The sequence below is a fragment of the Oncorhynchus mykiss genome, chromosome 20, assembly GCF_013265735.2.
Source record: "Oncorhynchus mykiss isolate Arlee chromosome 20, USDA_OmykA_1.1, whole genome shotgun sequence".
NCBI classification, from domain to species: domain Eukaryota; kingdom Metazoa; phylum Chordata; class Actinopteri; order Salmoniformes; family Salmonidae; genus Oncorhynchus; species Oncorhynchus mykiss.
In genome coordinates this window covers 5,702,161-5,726,540 of record NC_048584.1, presented here as the reverse complement: position 1 = coordinate 5,726,540, position 24,380 = coordinate 5,702,161, and the positions used below count along the sequence as shown (strand labels likewise).

General features: G+C 44.0%; 1 protein-coding gene across 1 annotated transcript in view; it reads left to right on the top strand.

Moving 5' to 3' along the window:
- The window catches only part of LOC110498839 (ATP-sensitive inward rectifier potassium channel 12), a 33,133-nt gene extending 10,091 nt beyond the window's left edge, over positions 1-23,042 (top strand). Inside the window, exon 2 of the mRNA XM_021575489.2 lies at positions 20,415-23,042. Within this exon, the coding sequence (XP_021431164.1) occupies positions 20,582-21,922 (1,341 nt within the window). The 5' untranslated portion in view covers positions 20,415-20,581 and the 3' untranslated portion in view covers positions 21,923-23,042. The remainder of the gene's footprint in view (positions 1-20,414) is intronic.
- The last annotated feature ends 1,338 nt before the right edge of the window (positions 23,043-24,380 follow it).

Below are 24,380 nucleotides of genomic sequence, written 5' to 3'. Positions count from 1 at the left end.
TAGTAGCCACAAACCACAGGTGGGTCACTTGCTACTGTCCTCCCTTCCACTTGCATACTGTTATGTTCAGCTCATAAGACTTGTTAAAAATCTTTCTGTTGTCTGTTAGTGAAAGCAAGACTGTGAAAACAGTCTGGACAACCCCTCCCTCTCCCTCTCGCTCTCTCTCTCTGCTGCTCTCTCTCTCTCTCTCTCCAGTTAATGTTACCTTTCCCGGTTCTTACTGATACCTACAATGACATCTACCACCTACCCTCTTTACTGTAACAAGCATCCTCAACCACTGAGCACCGACCGACATCAGACGTAAATGGATGTTGAAAAGTAGTTGAAATTTGGTCAGTCACGCCCTGGTAGGACCAGATTGTGTCAATCATAGACATCTACTGTGTGTTTCACAAGTTTGGACAACACGGAACAGTACAGTTTAGCACAGTAGAGTAAAGTACAGTATAATGTGTTGTATTGTACTGTACTGAACATATCTACTCTACTGTACTGTACTAAATTCTACTTCCACATTTCTGTGCTGTTCTGTTCTCTATCAATCATTGAAGCCATTTTTACATCAGCAGATGTCAAAAGTGCTTATACAGATACTCAGCCTAAAACCCCAAAGAGCAAACAATGCAGATGTCGAAGAACAGTGGCTAGGAAAAACTCCCTAGAAAGACAGGAACCTAGGAAGAAACCTAGAGAGGAACCAGGCTCTGAGGGGTGGCCAGTCCTCTTCTGGCTGTGCCAGTGGAGATCTACTTCCGGCGCCGACAGAGATGGCCGCCTCGCTTCGCGTTCCTAGGAAACTATGCAGTGTTTTGTTTTTTTACGTGTTATTTCTTACATTAGTACCCCAGGTCATCTTAGGTTTCATTACATACAGTCGAGAAGAACTACTGAATATAAGATCAGCGTCAACTCACCATCAGTACGACCAAGAATATGTTTTTCGCGACGCGGATCCTGTGTTCTGCCTTTCACCCAGGACAACGGAATGGATCCCATGCAGCGACCCAAAAAAACGACTCCGAAAAAGAGGGAAACGAGGCGGTCTTCTGGTCAGACTCCGGAGACGGGCACATCGTGCACCACTCCCTAGCATCCTTCTCGCCAATGTCCAGTCTCTTGACAACAAGGTTGATGAAATTCAAGCAAGTGTAGCATTCCAGAGGGACATCAGAGACTGTAACGTTCTTTGCTTCACGGAAACATGGCTCACCGGAGAGACGCTATCGGGGGCGGTGCAGCCAGCGGGTTTCTCCACGCATCGCGCCGACAGAAACAAACATCTTTCTGGTAAGAAGAGGGGCGGGGGCATATGCCTTATGACTAACGAGACATGGTGTGATGAAAGAAACATACAGGAACTCAAATCCTTCTGTTCACCTGATTTAGAATTCCTCACAATCAAATGTAGACCGCATTATCTACCAAGAGAATTCTCTTCGATTATAATCACAGCCGTATATATCCCCCCCCCAAGCAGACACATCGATGGCTCTGAACAAACTTTATTTGACTCTTTGCAAACTGGAATCCATTTATCCGGAGGCTGCATTCATTGTTGCTGGGGATTTTAACAAGGCTAATCTGAAAACAAGACTCCCAAAATTTTATCAGCATATCGATTGCGCAACCAGGGGTGGAAAAACCTTGGATCATTGTTACTCTAACTTCCGCGACGCATATAAGGCCTTGCCCCGCCCTCCTTTCGGAAAAGCTGACCACGACTCCATTTTGTTGATCCCTGCCTACAGACAGAAACTAAAACAAGAGGCTCCCACGCTGAGGTCTGTCCAACGCTGGTCCGACCAAGCTGACTCCACACTCCAAGACTGCTTCCATCACGTGGACTGGGACATGTTTCGTATTGCGTCAGATAACAATATTGACGAATACGCTGATTCGGTGTGCGAGTTCATTAGAACGTGCGTTGAAGATGTCGTTCCCATAGCAACGATTAAAACATTCCCTAACCAGAAACAGTGGATTGATGGCAGCATTCGCGTGAAACTGAAAGCGCGAACCACTGCTTTTAATCAGGGCAAGGTGACTGGTAACATGACCGAATACAAACAGTGCAGCTATTCCCTCTTCCCTCCCGCCCCGTAGCACTCACATCCGTCATCATGAAGTGCTTTGAGAGACTAGTCAAGGACCATATCACCTCCACCCTACCCGACACCCTAGACCCACTCCAATTTGCTTACCGCCCAAATAGGTCCACAGACGATGCAATCTCAACCACACTGCACACTGCCCTAACCCATCTGGACAAGAGGAATATCTATGTGAGAATGCTGTTCATCGACTACAGCTCGGCATTCAACACCATAGTACCCTCCAAGCTCGTCATCAAGCTCGAGACCCTGGGTCTCGACCCCGCCCTGTGCAACTAGGTACTGGACTTCCTGACGGGCCGCCCCCAGGTGGTGAGGGTAGGCAACAACATCTCCACCCCGCTGATCCTCAACACTGGGGCCCCACAAGGGTGCGTTCTGAGCCCTCTCCTGTACTCCCTGTTCACCCACGACTGCGTGGCCACGCACGCCTCCAACTCAATCATCAAGTTTGCGGACGACACAACAGTGGTAGGCTTGATTACCAACAACGACGAGACGGCCTACAGGGAGGAGGTGAGGGCCCTCGGAGTGTGGTGTCAGGAAAATAACCTCACACTCAACGTCAACAAAACTAAGGAGATGATTGTGGACTTCAGGAAACAGCAGAGGGAACACCCCCCTATCCACATCGATGGAACAGTAGTGGAGAAGGTAGCAAGTTTTAAGTTCCTTGGCATACACATCACAGACAAACTGAATTGGTCCACTCACACAGACAGCATCGTGAAGAAGGCGCAGCAGCGCCTCTTCAACCTCAGGAGGCTGAAGAAATTTGGTTTGTCACCAAAAGCACTCACAAACTTCTACAGATGCACAATCGAGAGCATCCTGGCGGGCTGTATCACCGCCTGGCACGGCAACTGCTCCGCCCACAACCGTAAGGCTCTCCAGAGGGTAGTGAGGTCTGCACAACGCATCACCGGGGGCAAACTACCTGCCCTCCAGGACACCTACACCACCCGATGTTACAGGAAGGCCATAAAGATCATCAAGGACATCAACCACCCGAGCCACTGCCTGTTCACCCCGCTATCATCCAGAAGGCGAGGTCAGTACAGGTGCATCAAAGCTGGGACCGAGAGACTGAAAAACAGCTTCTATCTCAAGGCCATCAGACTGTTAAACAGCCACCACTAACATTGAGTGGCTGCTGCCAACACACTGACACTGACACTGACTCAACTCCAGACACTTTAATAATGGGAATTGATGGGAAATGATGTAAATATATCACCACTTTAAACAATGCTACCTTATATAATGTTACTTACCCTACATTATTCATCTCATGTGCTCATATATACTGTACTCTATATCATCGACTGCATCCTTATGTAATACATGTATCACTAGCCACTTTAACTATGCCACTTTGTTTACATACTCACCTCATGTATATACTGTACTCGATACCATCTACTGTATCCTGCCTATGCTGCTCTGTACCATCACTCATTCATATATCCTTATGTACATATTCTTTCTCCCCTTACACTGTGTATGAGACAGTAGTTTTGGAATTGTTAGTTAGATTACTTGTTGGTTATTACTGCATTGTCGGAACTAGAAGCACAAGCATTTCGCTACACTCGCATTAACATCTGCTAACCATGTGTATGTGACAAATACAATTTGATTTGATTTGATTATAAGAGTACATGGCAATTAAGGTACAGATCATTCTTCAAATGTTCATAAATGACCAGCAGGGTCTGACAATAGCCCACCGGCACATAGACTATTGCAGCATAGATACTGGGGACTGAGAGAGGGGAGGTGGGTGACCCTGTGGCCCCACCCAAATTTACACCCAGACAGGGCCAACCAGTTAGGATATAACCCCACCAAACCCCACCAAAGCACAGCCCCCACACCACCAAAGAAATATCAACAGACCACTAACTTACTACCCTGAGACAAGGTCCAGTATAGCGCACACAGATCTTCCCCACCGCACAAGGGGGCACAAAACTGGACAGGAAGATCACATCTGTGACTCAACCCACTCAAGCCTGGAATGACGTGATGCACCCCTCCTAGGGACAGCATGGGAGAGCGTGATCAAGCTAGTGACTCAGTCCCTGTAATAGGGTCGGTGGCAGAGAATCCCAGTGGAGAGAGTGGAGCTGGCCAGGGAAAAGACATCAAGGGTGATTCCTCACTTCAGTGCCTTGCCGTTCACCTTTGCACCACTGGGCCAGACTACACTCAATCATAGGACATACTATGATAGGACGTGAAGAAATTAGTCTTCAGTAAAAACTTAAAGGTTGACACCGAGTCTGCATCTCTCACATGGATCGGCAGACCATTCCATAAAAATGGAGCTCTATAGGAGAAAGCCCTGACTCCAGCTGTTTACTTAGAAATTCTAGGAACAATAAGGAGGCCTGCGTCTTGTGACCATAGCGTATGTGTGGGTATATATGGCAGAACCATATTCGAGCGATACGTAGAACCATGTAATGCTTTGTAGGTTTACAGTAAATCTTCAAATCAGCCCTAGCCTTAACAGGAAGCCAATAGAGGCTAGCACTGGAGTAATATGATAATTTTGAAGGCTTCTAGTCAAGATTCTAGTAGCCGTATTTTGCACTAGCTGAAGTTTATTTAGTGCCTTATCCGGGTAGCCGGAGAGTAGACCATAGCAGTAGTCTAATCTTGAAGTGACAAAAGCATGGATTAGCTTTTCTGCATCAATTTGGGACAAATGTTTCCGATTTTTTTGCAATGTTACAAAGATGGGGAAAAAGCGTCTCTTTAAATATTTTTGATGTGTTCGTCAAAAGAGAGATCATGGCCCAGATTAACGGCAGGTCCTTAGCAGTTTTATTTGAGACGACTATCGAGATTCATTGTCAGATCCGACAGCAGATCTCTTTTTTTGGGGGGGGGGACAAAACTCAGTTTTGTCCAAATTTAAAAGCAAAACATTTTCCGCCCATCCACTTCCTTATGCCTGAAAAACAGGTTTACAGGGTAGGCACCTTGTTTCATTGAACTGTACATTCATGTGTTTTCTGTATAGCAGTGAAAGTTGACAATGTGGTTCTGAATGACATCACCAAGAGGTAGCATATATAAAGAAAACAATAGTGGTCTTAGAACGGAACCTTGAGGAACACCGAAACGTACCTTTGATTTGTCGGAGGAAAAACCATCCACAGAGACAAACTGATATCTTTCAGACAGATAAGACCTAAACCATTGTTGAGAGGAATGAGAGATTCGATATAGGCTGATAGGTTTTTACATTTTCCGAGTCAAGGTTATGCTCTTTCATGAAAGTCTTTATTACTGTCGCTTTTAGTGAGTTTGGTACAAATCCAGAGGATAGGAAACCATTTACTACATTCAACACAGGAAATAGCTCTTTCAGTAGTTTAGTTGGAATAGGTTCCAGTAGATAGCTGGAAGGTTTTGAGGCCATGACTATTTTAGAGATATACAAGATTTTTAAAAAGTGTAAATTATTTGTTTTTAATCTCGTCATTTAGGTTGGAAAAGTGGGCTGATCGAGCAGCAGTGAGGGCTTTTCAATATTGCACGGTACTTCCCAAACTAGACGAAGACGGGCAGCTTGTTTCAGGGCTAGGGTATTTTCTGTATACTAGGGAGCTAGTTTCTTGGGAAATTTTGTTTTTGTTTTTAGCAGTGCGACCACATCTAGGGCATTACGCAAGGTAAAGTTTAGATCCTTGGTTAGGTGGTTAAATTATTTTTGTACTCCAACATCCTTGTGTAGGTGGAAGGAGTCTGGAACAGCATCTAGGAATCTTTGGGTTGTCTGACAATTTACAGCGCAGCTTTTGAAAATCCTTAGTTGGGGTCTAAGCAAATTATTTGTTACGATTGCAAACGTAATAAGATTGTGGTCCAAAAGTCCAGAATTTTGAGGAAAAACATTTAGATCCTCAATATCTATTCTACAGGACAAAACTAGATCCAGGGTATGATTTTGGCGATGCTTAGGTCCCGAGACATGTTGGACAAAACCTGATGATAGCTCTGAAAGCCTTTTCGAGTGGGTCTGTGGACTTGTGAATATTGAAATCACCAAAAATGTTAAAATGATCTCCCATGACTACGAGGTACGATGTGAATTCAGGGAACTCAGTGAGGAACGCTGTATATGTCCCAGGAGGCCTGTAAAACAGTAGCTTTAAAAAGTTATTGAGTAGGCTGCATAGTTCCCTTTCAGTCGGTCACTTGGTATAACATACTATGGGGAGTCAACGACAAATCCTATTCACCTGAAGCAAACCGATATCACGCCCAATGGATGCCAAGCCCACCCCGGGAGCCCCCCCTTCCTGGCTCTTCACTGCCCCATTGGAAACATGTCCTGTGAATCATAGTGTAATATTTTTGTCACCCATACCCTTTATGTACTGTATATCATTTTCAATACTTGTTAATAATTCCTGGAAGAACGTTTCACGCAATTTACAAACTTTTCAAGCGCACGAAGGCTACGAGATTCGGCTCCAACTTAGGTGTCTGTTAGTTGGGAGAGAGTACTTGTCCCCCTAGATGTTTCAAGTTTTGGGTCTTGGTATCCGTTTTGTGTTTGCTAAAGGCTAAATAGATTCTGCTCTGCTTGGGTAGCTAATGCTTCATTGCTTGGGTAGGATTTGTGTTGGCTAAAACCTCACTACTTTCTGCTCTGCTTGTGTAGCCGGTGCTTCCTTGCTTGGGTAAGATGGTCAGTGGAAAGACTTCAAAAAGGCTAACCAGCAGAGTTTGTGCCGCTGACTGTGCCCTAGGGCATGTGGTTTCACAATGAAAATTAAATATACTCATGAGTGCTGTCCTGTTGCCTGGGGTGGGAACACCCTCAGGAAGCCTTGGGTCAGACCGTTCGTGTGACCATCGTCTCCAGCTGGTTCTGGACACCACCCTCTGCAACTGGATCCTGAACTTCCTGACAGGCAGACCACAGGTTGTGAGGATTGGCAACAACACCTCCGCCACACTGACCCTTAACACAGTCCCCCCCCCCAGGGGTGTGTCCTCAGTCCTTTGCTGCACTCCCTTTTCACCCACTACTGCGTAGCCTTGCAAGGCACCAACTGCGTCAGCAAGTTTAATGACGACACCACGATTGTAGGCCTGATAACTGACAAAGATGAGTCAGCCTATAGGGAGGAGCTAAGTGAACTGGCATTGTGGTGTTATGACAACAACCTCTCCATCAATGTCAGCAAAACAAAGGAGTTGATTGTTTACTTTAGGAAGCAGAGGAGGGAACATGCCCCGATCCACATCAACAGGACTGCAGTAGAGAAAGTCACTAGTTTTAAGTTCCTCGGCATCCACATCACCGAGGACAACACCACCATACTGGTCAAGAGGGTGCAATAGCATCTCTACTTCCTAAGGTGGCTGAAGAAAGTCGGCATTCCACCCCTGGTCCTCTCCACATACTACTGCTGCACCATTGAGAGCTTCCTGACCGGTTGCATCAAGTTTCAAGTTTCCAGTTTTAATGTCACATGCATATGTAGCAGTGTGATGTTGTTCCCCTAGATAATGCACCAAGTTGCACACAAGGACCAATTCCAATAGGCCAGGTCAAGAGGGGATGTTAATAATTTGATAATAATAATAATAATTCAGTGTATTATTTTATTTAACTACAACTGCATAGCTATTGTATTTCTTTGGTGTACAAACACTTTTCATATCAATATTGTACATACATGTGATTGTAAAAGTTATTTCCTTTTGGCACTCTTTTGCCTGACCTTCGGCTAGCAAGGTGCCTGAGAGCTAGGACTGCGCCAAGGGTTAACATAATGTGTGTTGTCTCTTCGTGTGCAGGGCAAATAAAAAATAATTCAACTAGCAGACCTCCAGTTGTGGCAGCGTCCTAATTAAAAGTACACAACGCTACACATATGTACAGTGACATTCTTTCTTACACACCCCAACAACGCAGTAATCAATAACGATGTAATAGATAAAATAACAAGGTAGAACAAAAACTCAAAAGATGTAAAGAGTAAGAAATAAAAACACGATGAAGTAGGTTAGCATACTATATACAGGGTCAGTTCCAGTACCCTATTTACAATGGGCAGGGACACTAGATCGATAGAGGTAGATACAGTTGAAGTTGGAAGTTTACATACACTTAGGTTGGAGTCATTAAAACCCGTTTCTCAAGCACTCCACAAATTTCTTTGTAAACAAACTATAGTTTTGACAAGTCGGTTAGGACATCTATTTTGTGCATGACACCAGTCATTTTTCCAACAATTCCAACAACAATTTCCAGCTAAATGGCTAATTGACATCATTTGAGTCAATTGGAGGTGTACCTGTGGATGCATTTCAAGGCCTACCTTCAAACTCAGTGCCTTTTTGCTTGGCATCATGGGAAAATCAAAAGAAATCAGTCAAGACCTCAGAAAATAAATTGTAGACCTTCACAAATCTGGTTCATCCTTGGAAGCAATTTCCAAACGCCTGAAGGTACCACGTTCATTTGTACAAACAATAGTATGCAAGTATAAACACCATGGGACCACACAGCCGTCATTCCAGATGCCGAGCAGTTATCATACTAGGCGGTGATGCAACCGGTCAGGATGCTCTCGATGGTGCACTTGTAGAACCTTTTGAGGATCTGGAGACCAATGCAAAATCTTTTCAGTCTCCTGAGGGGGAAAAGGTTTTGTCGTGCTCTCTTCACGACTGTCTTGGTATGTTTGGACCATGATAGTTCATTGGTGATGTGGACACCAAGGAACTTGAAACTCTTGACCCGCTCCACTACGGACCCATCGATGTTAATGAGGCCTGTTTGGCTCCCCTTTTCCTGTAGTCCACGATCAGCTCCTTTGTCTTGCTCACATTGAGGGAGAGGTTGTTGTTCTGGCACCACACAGCCAGTTCTTTGACCTCCTCCCTATAGGCCGTCTCATTGTTGTCAGTGATCAGGCTGTTGTGTTGTCAGCAAACTTGATGATGGTGTTGGAGTCGTGTTTGGCCACGCAGTCGTGGGTGAATAGGGAATTCCACGAGGGGACTAAGTACACACCCAGTGTTAAGGATCAGTGTAGCAGGCATGTTGTTGCCTACTCTTACCACCTGGGTGGGCCCGTCAGGAAGTCCAGGATCCAGTTGCAGAGGGAGTGTTTAGTCCCATAGTCCTTAGTTTAGTGATGAGCTTCATGGGCACTATGGTGTTGAATGCTGAGCTGTAGTCTATGAACAGCATTCTCAAATAGGTGTTCCTTTTGTCAAGGTGAGAAAGGGCAGTGTGTAGTGCGATTGAGATTGTGTATATACTGTATACTTTATCCTTCCCTATCTATTCTTTACTATCTATTGCATCTTAGCCGCTCTGACACTGCTCATCCATATATTTTATACTTCTATATTCTTATCCCATGACTATACTAGATTGTGTGTTAGGTTTTGTTGTGGAATTTGTTTGAAATTACATTTTGTTTCTGGAATTGTTAGATATTACCTGTTAGATACTGCTGCACCGTTGGATCTAGAAGCATAAGCATTTCACTACACTCACAATAGCATCTGCTAGCCATGTGTATGTGACCAATAACATTTGATTTAATTTGACAACAAGGGGGCTGATCCTTGCACACCGCCTCCGAATAAACAGCGCAGGTTCTCGGGATTCCTGAGAGGGGCAGGTGGATGTATTTGGATGTGCCAAATTTTTCCGCAAGATTGTGTGGCTCTGGAACCTCCTCCCCAAGCATTTACTGTGGCAACAGTTTTCCCAAGTGGCTTGTTCAATGGGGTCAAGTTACTGGTTGCCGAAGTCCCCGAACCTGGTGTGGACTGGATATCAGAACGCACAGTTCCTTCTCCACGTTCAGACACACGGTTGTCAAGAGTGGTGGATATGAAAACAATAATTATCCCAGTCCTCAGGGTGGAGCGCTGCCCCTTCAGGAGATAATTTGTGGGAGACTGGCAGTCTCACCATGGGTGATGACGACGGTGGCGAGAGGGTACAGTCTACAAATCGCTCTGCATCGTCCTCCTTTTTTGGCCTCATTACATCAATGGTCCCCGAGGTCCTAGCACCTGTCTTTTGAGAGGAGATTTCCTCTCTCCTTCAAACGCAGGCTGTTCGTGTGGGTCCCGTGTCAGAGGTACAGAGCGGTTGGTAAAGCCTGTACTTCTTAGTTACCCGAGAGCGATGGAAAGTTGGATTCCATCCTGGTCTTACTCACCTTTCACCAGCTTTTGCAGTCTGTGCGCTCCAGCGATAGGTTCACATCCATAGATCTGAAGGATACATATTTTCAAGTGCTATACATCCTCCCCATCTCCCTATTGCCCGCACATTTTCTATGGTGGTGGAGGCAGTTTTGGCACCGGTGCAGTGTCAGGGTATCAGAGTATTTTATTTATCTGGATGATTGACTGGTCATAGCGGAGTCGAGGGAACAGGTGGAGCTCCACACTGCCACTCTGGTTTTCTCTGGGGTTCATAGTGAATCACAAGAAAAGTTGTTTGACTCCGGCTCAGCGTATTCACTCATCGTGACATGACCCTCCAGCATGACAATGCCACCAGCCACACTGCTCTTTCTGTGCGTGATTTCCTGCAAGACAGGAATGTCAGTGTTCTGCCATGGCCAGCAAAGAGCCCGGATCTCAACCCCATTGAGCACATCTGGGACCTGTTGGATCAGAGAGTGAGGGCTAGGGCCATTCCCCCCAGAAATGTCTGGGAAATTGCAGGTGCCTTGGTGGAAGAGTAGGGTAACATCTCACCGCAAGAACTGGCACATCTGGTGCAGTCCATGAGGAGGAGATGCACTGCAGTACTTAATGCAGCTGGTGGCCACACCAAATACTGACTGTAACTTTTGATTTTGACCCCCCCCCCTTCCCCCCTTTGTTCAGGAACACATTATTCCATTTCTGTTAGTCACATGTGTGTGGAACTTGTTCATTTTATGTCTCAGTTGTTGAATCTTGTTATGTTCATACAAATATTTACACATGTTAAGCATGCTGAAAATGAACGCAGTTGACAGTGAAAGGACGTTTCTATTTTTGCTGAGTTTTATGAAAGCTGTGGTGCCTCTGTGACTTTTGTTGATGTGTCTGTTTCAGCGCTGGGTGATTGTCGACGACAGGATGGTGGTGGTATGCACCAACAGACAGGGTGGGATATCGTCTCTAACTCTCCTTAACCTGGCCCGTTATCTGCCCGTATGGAGCAATGCACATTTTCTGTTGCTCAGGCTTTGGTCCTGGACGCTCTGTGTGAGCCTCTGTTTGAAACATTGGAGTCTGTGGACCTGAAGGTCCTTTCCTAAAAGACTGCCCTGCATATTGTGCATTTATCCAGGTTACCACAGTTACCCTGCTGGTTTGAGCCTTGGTCTGCTGTGGTTCGTTGATGAGGCTGCGCGTGAATGCACATTATCAAGTCACAGCAGATGCCCTGTTGTTTTGGACTTGCGGTTTCTTGTGTGAGTTCTGGCATTCCAGACTCCTCAGATCTCTATGTTAGCCTTTTTGGAACCAGTAGGATCTACGGACTAGGCCTGCCGTTGACAATGTTACCCAGCTTTTTGTCCAGAGTACCACAGTTTTCCTGTGTGTTTGAGCCTTGGGCTGCTTTGATGTGTGGCAGCGTGCGAGTACACAGTTTCTGTGTTACTGCAGGTTTTCTGTAGGTTTGAGCCTCAGGCTGCCATGGTTCAACAACTCTTGTCGGTTCAGTACGCATAGCCAAGTTGCAGCAGGTTCTGGTTCCCTATGTGGGGCTGTGACAGTTCAGGCCTCATGAAGCTGTGACAGTTCAGGCCTCTCAGGTAAGTGTTAGGGAAAAAGGTGGCTTCTGTAATCCATTTTTGGAGTCGGTAGAACGTGTGTGTGCTGGGCTGCAATAGGTCTCCTAGTTTGGTACCTTCCTGGGCAGGCTTGGGGCGTGATTGTATGTCCCCATAGTATGTTATACAGAGTGACCGACTGAAAGGGAATGTACGTTGTGAAAATAACAGTATAACAGTATTATAGGTAGGCAGGGTTTCCGAGGGCAGTCTCGGCATCCATTGGCCCATTGGGTGGGATTTCAGTTTGCTTCAGGTGAAAAGGTCACCTGTGTAACCAGTAGGAGAGGCCTCATTTAGAGCAGTAAATTATTTTGGCTTAAGCCACGATTCAGTCAGGCCAATCATATCAATGATTGGTAATGATCAGTAATTAGTTAATTGACTACGACTGCCTTGGAAGTGAGCGATTTAACATTTAGTAGTCCCATTTTGAGATTTGAGGTGTTATCACAATCTCTTTCATTTATGACAGGAATGGAGGAAGTCTTTATTCCAGTGAGATTGCTAAAGTGAAGTCCGACCTATTATAGATCAAGGCAAATCTACTCTGCTCTACTGTGCTGTACTGTGATGTCCAAACTTGTGAACCATTGAAATCTATGATTATTTCATAGGTATTGTTTAGTGGTGGAGCTCATTACAATAATAGTGTTTAGAATTATACCCAAATATGCAAAAGAAGGATATTGCATATTGTTACCTTTGTGTACCTATTCAGGATACACCACCATTAAGAGAATTATATTCGAATCCATAATTATGCATTTCTGTATAGTACAGATCAGGGGCCCATGACATCCTTGAATCTCCAATCGTTTTTGAAAAACGTGGTCACATAAAAAAACTGTGGGAGATTTTACCGTAATCCTGCGACCAAACTTTGCATCTGCACAGTTTTTCAATTACATGTGTTTTTGTGAAATGTTCTGTGTCAATTGTTCAAAGTAGTAAACAATAAAACAAGTCCCATGATGGTAGTGACTGCTAATTACTGCTTATCACTTATTAAAACCTCTACGGTATTGGTGTCCCTATACCGTGCTAATGTGGCTAGAATGACGTTGTAAGTAACAGCAAACTTTGTCTTATATGGGCAGAAAGCTTAAATGTTTGTTAATAATCTAACTGCATTGCCCAATTATAGTAGCTATTACAGTGAAAAAATACCATGCTATTGCTTGAGGAGAGTGCGCAACAACACGGAAACTGGTTTGATACCTTCACCTCTGAAGGTAAATAATGTACTTATACATTCAGTTATCTTGCTCTGATTTGTCATCCTGAGGGTCTCAGAGATAAAATGTAGCATAGTTTTGTTTGATAAAATCTATGTGGGCGACGCACAATTGGCCTAGCCTCGTCCGGGTTAGGGAGGGGTTGGCCGGTAGGGATAACCTTGTCTCATCGCGCACCAGTGACTCCTGTGGCGGGCCGGGCGCAGTGCGCGCTAACCAAGGTTGCCAGGTGCAGGTGTTTCCTCCGACACATTGGTGAGGCTGGCTTCCGGGTTGGATGCGCACTGTGTTAAGAGGCAGTGCGGTTGGGTTGTGTATCGGAGGACGCATGACTTTCAACCTTCGTCTCTCCCGAGCCCGTACGGGAGTTGTAGCGATGAGACAAGATAGTAGCTAATAAACAATTGGATACCACGAAATTGGGGAGAACACGGGGTAAAATGTAAAAAAAAAAGTAATAGGAACTGGGTTCTACAGTTTGAAACCCTGCTGTCTCTGGCTCCACACCCATCTCGCCCGGCCATCTAGATGTGTGAACGTTAGTGTATAAGCTAACTCATCTCTGTTGTTGTTGTCTTAGCTGATTAGCTGTTGTTATCTTACCCGTTGTTGTCTTAGCTAGCTCTCCCAATCAACACCTATGATTGCAACATGCCTTGTATACTGTTGTTTAGGATAGTTATAATTGTTTTAGTTTACTGCAGAGCCCCTAGTCCCACTCAACATGCCTCAGATACCTCTTTTGTCCCACCACCCACACATGCGGTGACCACACCCAGCATAACTAGTGCGTCCAGAGATGTAACCTCTCTTATCATCACTCAATGCCTAGGTTACCTCCACTGTACCCGCACCCTACCATACCCCTGTCTGTACATTATGCCCTGAATCTATCCTACCACGCCCAGAAATCTGCTCCTTATATTCTCTGTCCCCAAAGCACTAGACGACCAGTTTTGATAGCCTTTAACCGTACCCACATCCTACTCCTCCTCTGTTCCTCGGGTGATGTAGAGGTTAACCCAGGCCCTGTGTGTCCACAGGCGCTCTCATTTGTTGACTTCTGTAACCGTAAAAGCCTTGGTCTCATGCATGTTAACATCAGAAGTTGTTTAACTCACTGCTTTAGCACACTCCTCCAACCCTGAAGTCCTTGCCGTGTCTGAATCCAGGCTTAGGAAGGCCACCAAAAATTCTAAGATGTCCATCCCCAAATACAACAGTTTCCATCAAGATAGAACTGCCGAAGGGGGAGGAATTGCAATCTACTGCAGAGATAGCCTGCAAAGTTCTGTCATACTTTCCAGGTCCATGCCCAAACAGTTTGAGCTTCTAATTGTATTAATGTATCTCTCCAGAAATAAGTCTCTCACTGTTTCCGCCTGTTATAGACCCTCCTCAGCTCCCAGCTGTGCCCTGGACACCATATGTGAATTGATTGCCCCCACATCTATCTTCAGAGTTTGTTCTGTTAGGTGACCTAAACCTGGATATGCTTAACACCCCAGCAGTCCTACAATCTAAGCTAGATGCCCACAATATCACACAAATTATCAAGGAACCCACCAGGTACAACCCTAAATCCGTAAACATGGGCACCCGTCAGTAGAGGATGCCTGGTCGTTCTTTAAAAGTTATTTCCTCACCATCTTAAATAAGCATGCCCCTTTCAAAAAATGTAGAACTAAGAACAGATATAGCACTTGGTTCACTCCAGATCTGACTGCCCTCGACCAGCACAAAAACATCCTGTGGCGGACTGCACTAGCATCAAATAGTCCCCGTGATACTGACTGCATAGTCAGTTAGGAAAGCAAAGGCTAGCTTTTTCAAACAGAAATTTGCATCTTGTAGTTCTAACTCCAAACAGTTTTGGGACACTGTAAAGTCCATGGAGAATAAGAGCACCTCCTCCCAGCTGCCCACTGCACTGAGGGTAGGTGTCACGCCCTGTTGTTGCGGTCACAACAACGCCGAAAAATATTCATAATATCGACAGAAACATGGCAAACGTTGTTTATAATCAATCCTCAAGGTGTTTTTCAAATATCTATTTGATAATATATCAACCGGGACAGGTGGCTTCTTAGTAGGAAAGAGAGAAACAATGGCCAAATTTTTCTTTTACGCACAAAACACTCTGAGAGCCTCCAGCTGACCACTGAGGCAATGTTGAAGTTCAGGCTCATTTTTCAAAATAAAAGCCTGAAACTATGTATTGTGACACTAGACACATTAGGGAAGCCATAGAAAAAGGAATCTGGTTGATATCTCATTCACTGCTCAATAGGGACGCATAGGAACGCAGAGCTTTCTAAATAAGAGTCCCTTCCTGATTGGATTTTTCTCAGGCTTTCACCTGCAATATCAGTTCTGTTATACTCACAGACAATATTTTTACAGTTTTGGAAACTTTAGCGTGTTTTCTATCCTAAGCTGTCAATTATATGCACATTCTAGCATCTTGTCCTGACAAAATAGCCTGTTTACTTTGGGAACGTTATTTTTCCAAAAATGAAAATAGTGCCCCTTAGATTCAACAGGTTTTAACCTCTCTTTCGTATTTTCCGAGATTCGTAAAGATTGGAAAGCTGCCGCGGTCATCCCCCTCTTCAAGGGGGGTGACACTCTAGACCCAAACTGTTACAGACCTATATCCATCCTTCCCTGCCTTTCTAAAGTTTTCAAAAGTCAAGTTAACAAACAGATCACTGACCATTTCGAATCCACCATACTTTCTCCGCTGTGCAATCCGGTTTCCGAGCTGGTCACGGGTGCACCTCAGCCACGCTCATGGTATTAAACGATATCATAACCTCCATCAATAAAAGACAGTAGTGTGCAGCCGTCTTCATCGACCTGGCCAAGGCTTCCGACACTGTTAGTGACCGTGTTCTTATCGGCAGACTCAACAGCCTTGATTTCTCAAATGACTGCCTCGCCTGGTTCACCAACCACTTCTCAGATAGTTCAGTGTGTCAAATCGGAGAGCCTGTTATCCGGACCTCTGGCAGTCTCTATGGGGGTATCACAGGGTTCAATTTTCGGGCCGACTCTTTTCTCTGTATATATCAACGATGTCGCTCCTGCTGCGGGTGATTCCTTGATCCACCTCTACGCAGACGACACCATTCTGTGTACTTCTGGCCCTTCTTTGGACACTGTGTTAACAAACCTCCAAACGAGCTTCAATGCCTTACAAACAAACCTCCAAACGAGCTTCAATGCCATACAACACTCCTTCCAAGGCCTCCAAGTTCTCTTAAATGCTAGCAAACCTAAATGCATGCTCTTCAACCAATCTGCTTCTTTAATCAGCACAACAGTTTTCAGCTGTACTAACATAATTGCAAAAGGGTTTTCTAATGATCAATTAGCCTTTTAAAATTATAAACTTGGACTAGCTAACACAACGTGCCATTGGAACACAGGAGTGATGATTGCTGATAGTGGGCCTCTGTACGCCTATGTAGATATTCCATTAAAAATCTGCTGTTTCCAGCTACAATAGTCATTTACAACATTAACAATGTCTACACTGTGTTTCTGATCAATGTGATGATATTTTGATGGACAAGAAATTAGCTTGTCTTTCAAAAAACAAGGACATTTCTAAGTGACCCCAAACTTTTGAAAGATAGATACAAATTAAATATGAATGATTGATCCCTTAACCATCAGAAAGGTTTCACTCTAGTATTGGACATGCACACAAGCAGAGAGTGGAAAAATGCAGTATACCTATATACCGTAGGGTGCACTGGGAAAATGCAGTATACCTATATACCGTAGGGTGCAGTGGGAAAATGCAGTATTCCTATATACCGTAGGGTGCAGTGGGAAAATGCAGTATTCCTATATACCGTAGTGTGCAGTGGGAAAATGCAGGGAAAGGCTGGGCTGAATACAAAAATGATCATTTTGAAAATATTCTAATTTCCATTTTTACTTTAGAGAGCCATAATGGTTTTTACACCCTCCTTTAAAGGATGTTAAAGGTTTCTTGATAAAAATCTATTAAAATCTGTTTTAAAAAATTCTGCAGAAAGCATAGTACCTTAGGATTGCATATTTACACATAGCCTGAATAGTATACAAGCACCTAACCCTAATTGGGTAGTTTTAAAAATCGTTATAAATATCATTACAAGGAAAATTATAATGTTTTTTTTGTATTACAACTTTTCTGAAACATTGTAACAACATGTAACAAAATGTGTAACTTAGACTATATACACATGACATGCCCACTCCAATTTTCTGGAAACTGCATAAAGTTACTACATTTTGGGGGGCTTTCATTGGAAAAAGACACTACTGGACAATTCATACTTTGTTGATAAACACTCCTCTCATCTTTCTTTCTAAACAACAGTACTGCAATGTAATGTATGATAAATGCATTTTATAATATATTTTCTAAGAGAATCTTAGCTAGAACACATCATTTTCAAGATATCAACAATTGTTTCCTTTTAAGTCTGAAGAATACATCTCCAAACAAGCACGAAAAATGTGGTGAATGCACAAGCTTCTGAAGCTATCATACATACATCAATATCCAAATCAAATCTACTGCAAGTTTATTTGTCACGTACTGTACATATATTTGCAGATGTTTGTGTTTCTAGCTCCAACGGTGCAAAAACATACACACGTAATCTAAATAGTAAAAGAAATGTCAGAACAAATCCAAATACCAACCAAATGCAATCTATATGCATCTACACATAACTCATTTCACAAGATATACTAGGAATGAAATGTACAGCAATATACATATTAGAATGAGCTATGTCGAGAATAAAGTGTAATAGTGGATTTGGAAAGTATTCAGACCCCTAACTTTTTCCACATTTTGTTACGTTACAGCCTTATTCTAAAACAGATTCAATTATTTATTTTTCCTCATCCATCCACACACAATACACCATCATGACAAATTGAAACAGGTTTTTAGAAATGTTTGAAATGTATAAAAACTGACGAATATAAATACCTTATTTACATCATTATTCAAACCCCTGACTTTTTACACATTTTGTTATGCTACAGCCTTAGCCTTAAACAGGTTTTTTGATATTTTTGCAAACGTATTCCAAATAAGTATTCGGACCCTTTGCTATGAGACTCAAAATTGAGCTCAGGTGCATCCTGTTTCCATTGAGCATCCTTGAGATGTTTCTACAACTTGATTGCAGTCCACCTGTGGTAAATTAAATTGATTGGACATGATTTGGAACACACGCTATCTATATAAGGTCGCACAGTTGACAGTGCATGTCAGAGCAAAAAACCAAGCCATGAGGTCAAAGGAATTGTCCGTAGAGCTACGAGACAGGATTGTGTCGAGGCAAAAATCTGAGGAAGGTTACTAAAGCACTGAAGGTCCCCAAGAACACAGTGGCTTCTATCATTCTTAAATGGAAGAAGTTTGGAACCACCAAGACTCTTCCTGGAGCTGTCCGCACAGCCAAACTGAGCAATCGGGGGAGAAGGACCTTGGTCAGGGAAGTGGCCAAGAACCAGATGGTCACTCTGACAGAACTCCAGAGTCTCTGTGGAGATGGGGTAACCTTCCAGATAGACAACCATCTCTGCAGCCCTCCACCAATCAGGCCTTTATGGCAGAGTTGCCAGACGGATGCCACTCCTCAGTAAAAGGCACATGACAGCCCACTTGGAGTTTGCCATAAGGCACCTAAAGTACTCTCAGACCAAGAGAACAAGATTCTCTGGTCTGATGAAACCGAGATTGAACTCTTTGACCTGAATGCCAAGTGTCACGTCTGGAGGAAACCAGGCATCGCTCATCACCTGACCAATACCATCCTATCACCTGACCAAAGTCATACCCGTGGTACGGTCTGATATACCATGGCTGTCAGCCAATCAGCATTCAGGGCTCGAACCACCCAGTTTATAATATTACTTAAACTCTGTATGTATTTCTTACTTTTTTTGGGGGGGGGGGGGGGGGGGGCCTACAGGTGCATGTTTTATAAACATATAATTTGAAATGGATAATTTACTTTACTGCGTGCTTCGAGCCCTGAATGCTGATTGGCTGACCGCCTTGCTGTATCAGACAGTACACCACAGGTATGACAAAATATTTCATTTTAGTGCTCTAATTACACTGGTAACCAGTTTATAGTAGCAATAAGGCACCTCAGGGGTTTGTGGTATATGGCCAAGCACTCCGCGTTGCGTCATGCATAAGAATAGCCCTTAGCCGTGGTATATTGGCCATACACCACACCCCCTCGTGCCTTATTGCCTAAGTAACCCCCCAACAAAAAATAACAAAACACATGTTAAATAAAGTATAAATAGTCTTGTATTGTATTGTATTGTATTGTAAAGCAGTTGGTTATTGTAAAAACGTAACAAGATCCCCATTTCTACGTGACTTGTCAAGTGAAACAGTATCGCCTGTCTCTCTGCTTCAAAATTCATCAGCTTACAGTGTATCAATGAAATTCAGATAATGAGTGGAATATATTGTTATAAACAATCCACGTATTTCAGCAGTGCATTTTACTCTACACTATTATTCTAAATGGTAGCACATATAGAGAATGGTGATGTTGTATTCACAGCACATAAACATACATTTATGTCAAATTGATACATTTATGAGGTAATAATATAGTATTTTACAGTATTCCGCGGTTATCAAACTATATACTAGGCACTCCACAATTTTGGTTCAGTAGTTTTCAGTTTTGAGAAGTTTGATTAAGTGATAATTAATTGTATTGTTAACAAATGACAAGACAATCTAATCAAAAGTAAGTTGAATATTTTATTTTTAAAAGCAGATACTAGATTGAACATGTATCCAAATTGAAAGAGTGATTTTGTGCAGTGAACAAATGTGTTTGTTATACTCAGTCAATTGAAAATGTACTTAGAGTATTGACAAATTAGCAATTTTGATGATCTGTTTAGATTTTTGTGCAAATGTACTACATACTTGTGAAGACTTTTCATTAATTGGACTTTTGACCTGTTCTTTGATCATATAAGCTCCGAAAAGATCTGATGTGAAAAGATCTGATGTGATTTGTCAAAAGACCAATTAGTGGAAAAAATATCAGAATTTGTCTGCCTGTCTAAACGCAGCCTTTGTAGTGCAGTTTCCCAGAGTCTTCATGGGGGGGTATGTTGATACTGTCATGCTGTGATATACTGACATCCGTATCCCTTTCCTCTTTCCTCAGGCAGTGGTCTGCCAAGAGTACAACACCCAAAAGCGCACCTCCACCTTCACCTTCTGAGATGGGGCTCTGGCAGTGATACCCCTGGGAAGGGCCTTTGAGTGATCACACATTGGGACTCAAGGATTTCCCACTTACTCCGACACTGCAGCCCGGCCTACGTGGCCAGCATGAGCGTTGGGCGGATCAACCGTTACAGCATCGTGTCGTCCGAGGAGGAGGCACTGCGCCTCACCAATATGCACAACAGCAGCGGTGGCGGCATGAACGGCTTCGGCAACGGCAAGATCCACACACGCCGTAAGGTCCGCAACCGCTTTGTCAAGAAGAATGGCCAGTGCAACGTGCAGTTCGCCAACATGGAGGACAAGTCATCTCGCTACATGGCCGACCTTTTCACCACGTGCGTGGACATCCGTTGGCGCTACATGCTGGTGCTGTTCACACTGGTGTTCGTGCTGTCCTGGCTGGCCTTTGGCCTGGCCTTCTGGGTTATAGCATTGCTCCACGGCGACCTGGACAACCCGGCCGGAGACGACAACTTCACACCTTGCGTCCTGCAGGTCAACGGCTTCGTGGCCGCCTTCCTGTTCTCCATCGAGACCCAGTCAACCATCGGCTACGGCTACCGCTGTGTGACAGAGGAGTGTCCGGTCGCCGTGTTCATGGTGGTCTTCCAGTCCATCATTAGCTGCATCATCGACTGCTTCATGATCGGCGCCATCATGGCCAAGATGGCAAGGCCCAAGAAACGTGCGCGGACACTACTGTTCAGCCACAACGCAGTGATCTCTTTGCGCGACAGCAAGCTGTGCCTCATGTGGAGGGTGGGAAACTTAAGGAAGAGTCACATCGTAGAGGCCCATGTCAGAGCTCAGCTCATCAAACCCCGGATCACTGACGAAGGGGAGTATATCCCCCTGGACCAAGTAGACATCAATGTGGGCTTTGACAAAGGCCTGGACAGGATTTTCTTGGTTTCTCCCATTACGATTATCCATGAGATCAATGAGGATAGTCCACTCTATGGGATCAGGAAAAATGACCTGGATACGGCGGATTTTGAGATCGTGGTCATACTGGAAGGGATGGTCGAGGCAACTGCCATGACCACGCAGGCCCGCAGCTCCTACCTGGCCACGGAGGTACTGTGGGGTTACCGGTTCGAGCCAGTGCTCTTCGAGGAGAAGAACCTGTACAAGGTGGATTACTCTCACTTTCACAAGATCTATGAGGTACCGTCCACCCCGTGCTGCAGTGCCAAGGACATGGTGGAGAACAAGTTCCTGGTGCCCACCTCCAACTCCTTCTGTTACGAGAACGAGCTGGCCTTTCTCAGCCGGGATGAGGATGAGGAAGAGGAGGTGGTGGGCATGGGCATGGGCAGTGGTTCGTTCAGAGCGTTGGCCAACCTGAACAGTCCGGACCGGAACAATCGACACGAGTTTGAGCGGCTACAGACCACCAGGGGACTGGACCAAAGGTCATACCGCAGGGAGTCGGAGATATGACCTCTGCACTACCTGGGGTCAACTTCGATACGTTGTCTTTGCCATAGGAAAAGCTGTCTACTGTAATAGGATGTAAAGTAAATGAGAGGACAGTGAAAGGGAAAGCAGGACACTGGAAAAAGTGGATGCTAGCAAACGTATGCAGCATGCAAAACTGTGGTAAAGAATGTCCACAGGACCACAACAAAAGGAAAAGGCCAGCGAAGGACATTATTCCTTCATGGAAACTTGAATCTTCATTTTTCATTTGAGTTGAGAGTGTTTAATGATGCATCGAACAGGTCTAATGACAAGACCTAATAATCAGGACCTAGGTGTAAATATTATTGCTTAGATAAGTTACGTTTCATGTGGAGTATTATTTTAAAAAACATCTTAAAAAATATTTTTTTTTAGCTATTTCAAGTTGCTATTGGGCACAAATGGCAGCGTTACAGTTTAAAGCTACATATAAGCTTCCCACATTGCTGGAATTCACAATCGCTGGAACTCAGTTCGATGACACATTGAAAATTCCTGTAAAAGTGCTCTGCAACATTCAGAAGCAATGAGCCATGCTAAATGATCTAACCATACACGAGCCACTGATGCACAACATAGTTTCACAACGTGGACTTAATTTTAACCCGTTGTGATGAATAGATATCATTTGCACTATAAGCAGAACTTAAGAGTAGGCCCTATACTAATGCAATAAATTAATTTTAGAATGGGCAATCATTTTATTGTTCATTTTGATACCCCTTGCTTAAAACATTAAAATAACACAGGATTATTCTGACCTCAATGAAGTTTGAAACTACTAAGTTGTTGATATGGAAAATATCATTACATTTCATCATTATTTTGATTATTCTCTTTACAACGAATCTATGCACATCATTAATGTTATCAGGAGACAGAAACTCAATGGAGATGATGCAATCCAATCATCATTGCATAATTCTACAAAGAGAACGGGTTTGATGAAAGTATGTCTGAACTCAATGAGAATTGAAGGGCTTCATGTAAAAAGCATTTACCCTCTATTACACTGCATGACCAAAAGTATGTGGACACCTGCTCGTTGAGCATCTCATTCCAAAATCATGGGCATTAATATGGAGTTGGTTCCCCCTTTGCTGCTATAACAGCCTCCACTTCTGAGAAGGCTTTCCAATATACAGTATGTTGAAACATTGCTGCAGGGACTTGCTTCCATTCAGCCACAAGAGCAGTAGTGAGGTTGGGCACTGATTAGGCGTTCGATGGGGTTGAGGTCAGGGCTCTGTGCAGGCCAGTCAAGTTTGTCCACACCGATCTTGACAAACCATTTCTGTATGGACCTTGCTTTGTGCATTGGGGGCATTGTCATGCTGAAACAGGAAAGGGCCTTCCCCAAACTGTTGCCACAAAGTTGGAAGCACAGTTGAAAGATTTCCATTCACTGGAATTAAGTGGCCTAGCCAGAACCATGAAAAACAACCCCAGACCATTACTCCTCCTCCACCGAACTTTACAGTTGGCACTATGCATTCGGGCTGGTAGCGTTCTCCTGGCATCCGCCAATCCCAGATTAGTCCGTCGGACTGCCATCAGTCCAGAGAATGCGTTTCCACTGCTCCAGAGTTCAATGGCGGCGAGTTGTACACCCCTCCAGCTGACGCTTGGCATTGCGCGTGGTGATCTTAGGCTTGTGTATGGCTGCCCAGCCATGGACTTGCACTGATGTTGCTTCCAGAGGCAGTTTGAAACTCAGTAGTGAGTGTTGCAACCGAGGACAGACCATTTTTACGTGCTCGGCGGTCCCGTACTGTGAGTTTGTGTGGCCTACCACTTTGCGGCTGAGCCGTTGTTGCTCCTAGACTTTTCCACTACACAATAACAGCATTTACAGTTAACAGGGGCAGCTCAAGCAGTGCAGAAATTTGACGAACTGATTTGTTGGAAAGGTGGCATCTTATGACAGTGCTGAAAGTCACTGAGCTCTTCAGTAAGGCTATTCTACTGCCATTGTTTTCTACAGAGATTGCATGGCCTTGATTTTAAACACTTTCCTCAATGGGTGTGGCTGAAATAGCCGAATCCACTAATTTGAAGGGAAGTCCACATACTTTTGTATATATAGTGTATCTTTATAGTGAATAGCAGTTTTTGTATGTTATAAAATCCCTTTTGATGGCTAAGTTCAAATAATGAGGTGCATGCAGAAAGAATGTGACTTTACCAGGTAAATGATTGTGAGTTAAGTTTTACTTTGCACAAAAACTGTCATCAATATATTCATAATGGCCTACAAAGGTTATGCGTGTGGGAAAGGACATTCCCTTATCATGTTAAAATTATTCATCCAATTATTTTAGAAAAATATGGGCAAGCTTTTAAAAAAACACTATCAAGCACAAGAAACTATCTGTGATATGGTGATTTGATTCCATCACACCTAAGACGCAATAGGTTTACATGATCAGTTGGACAG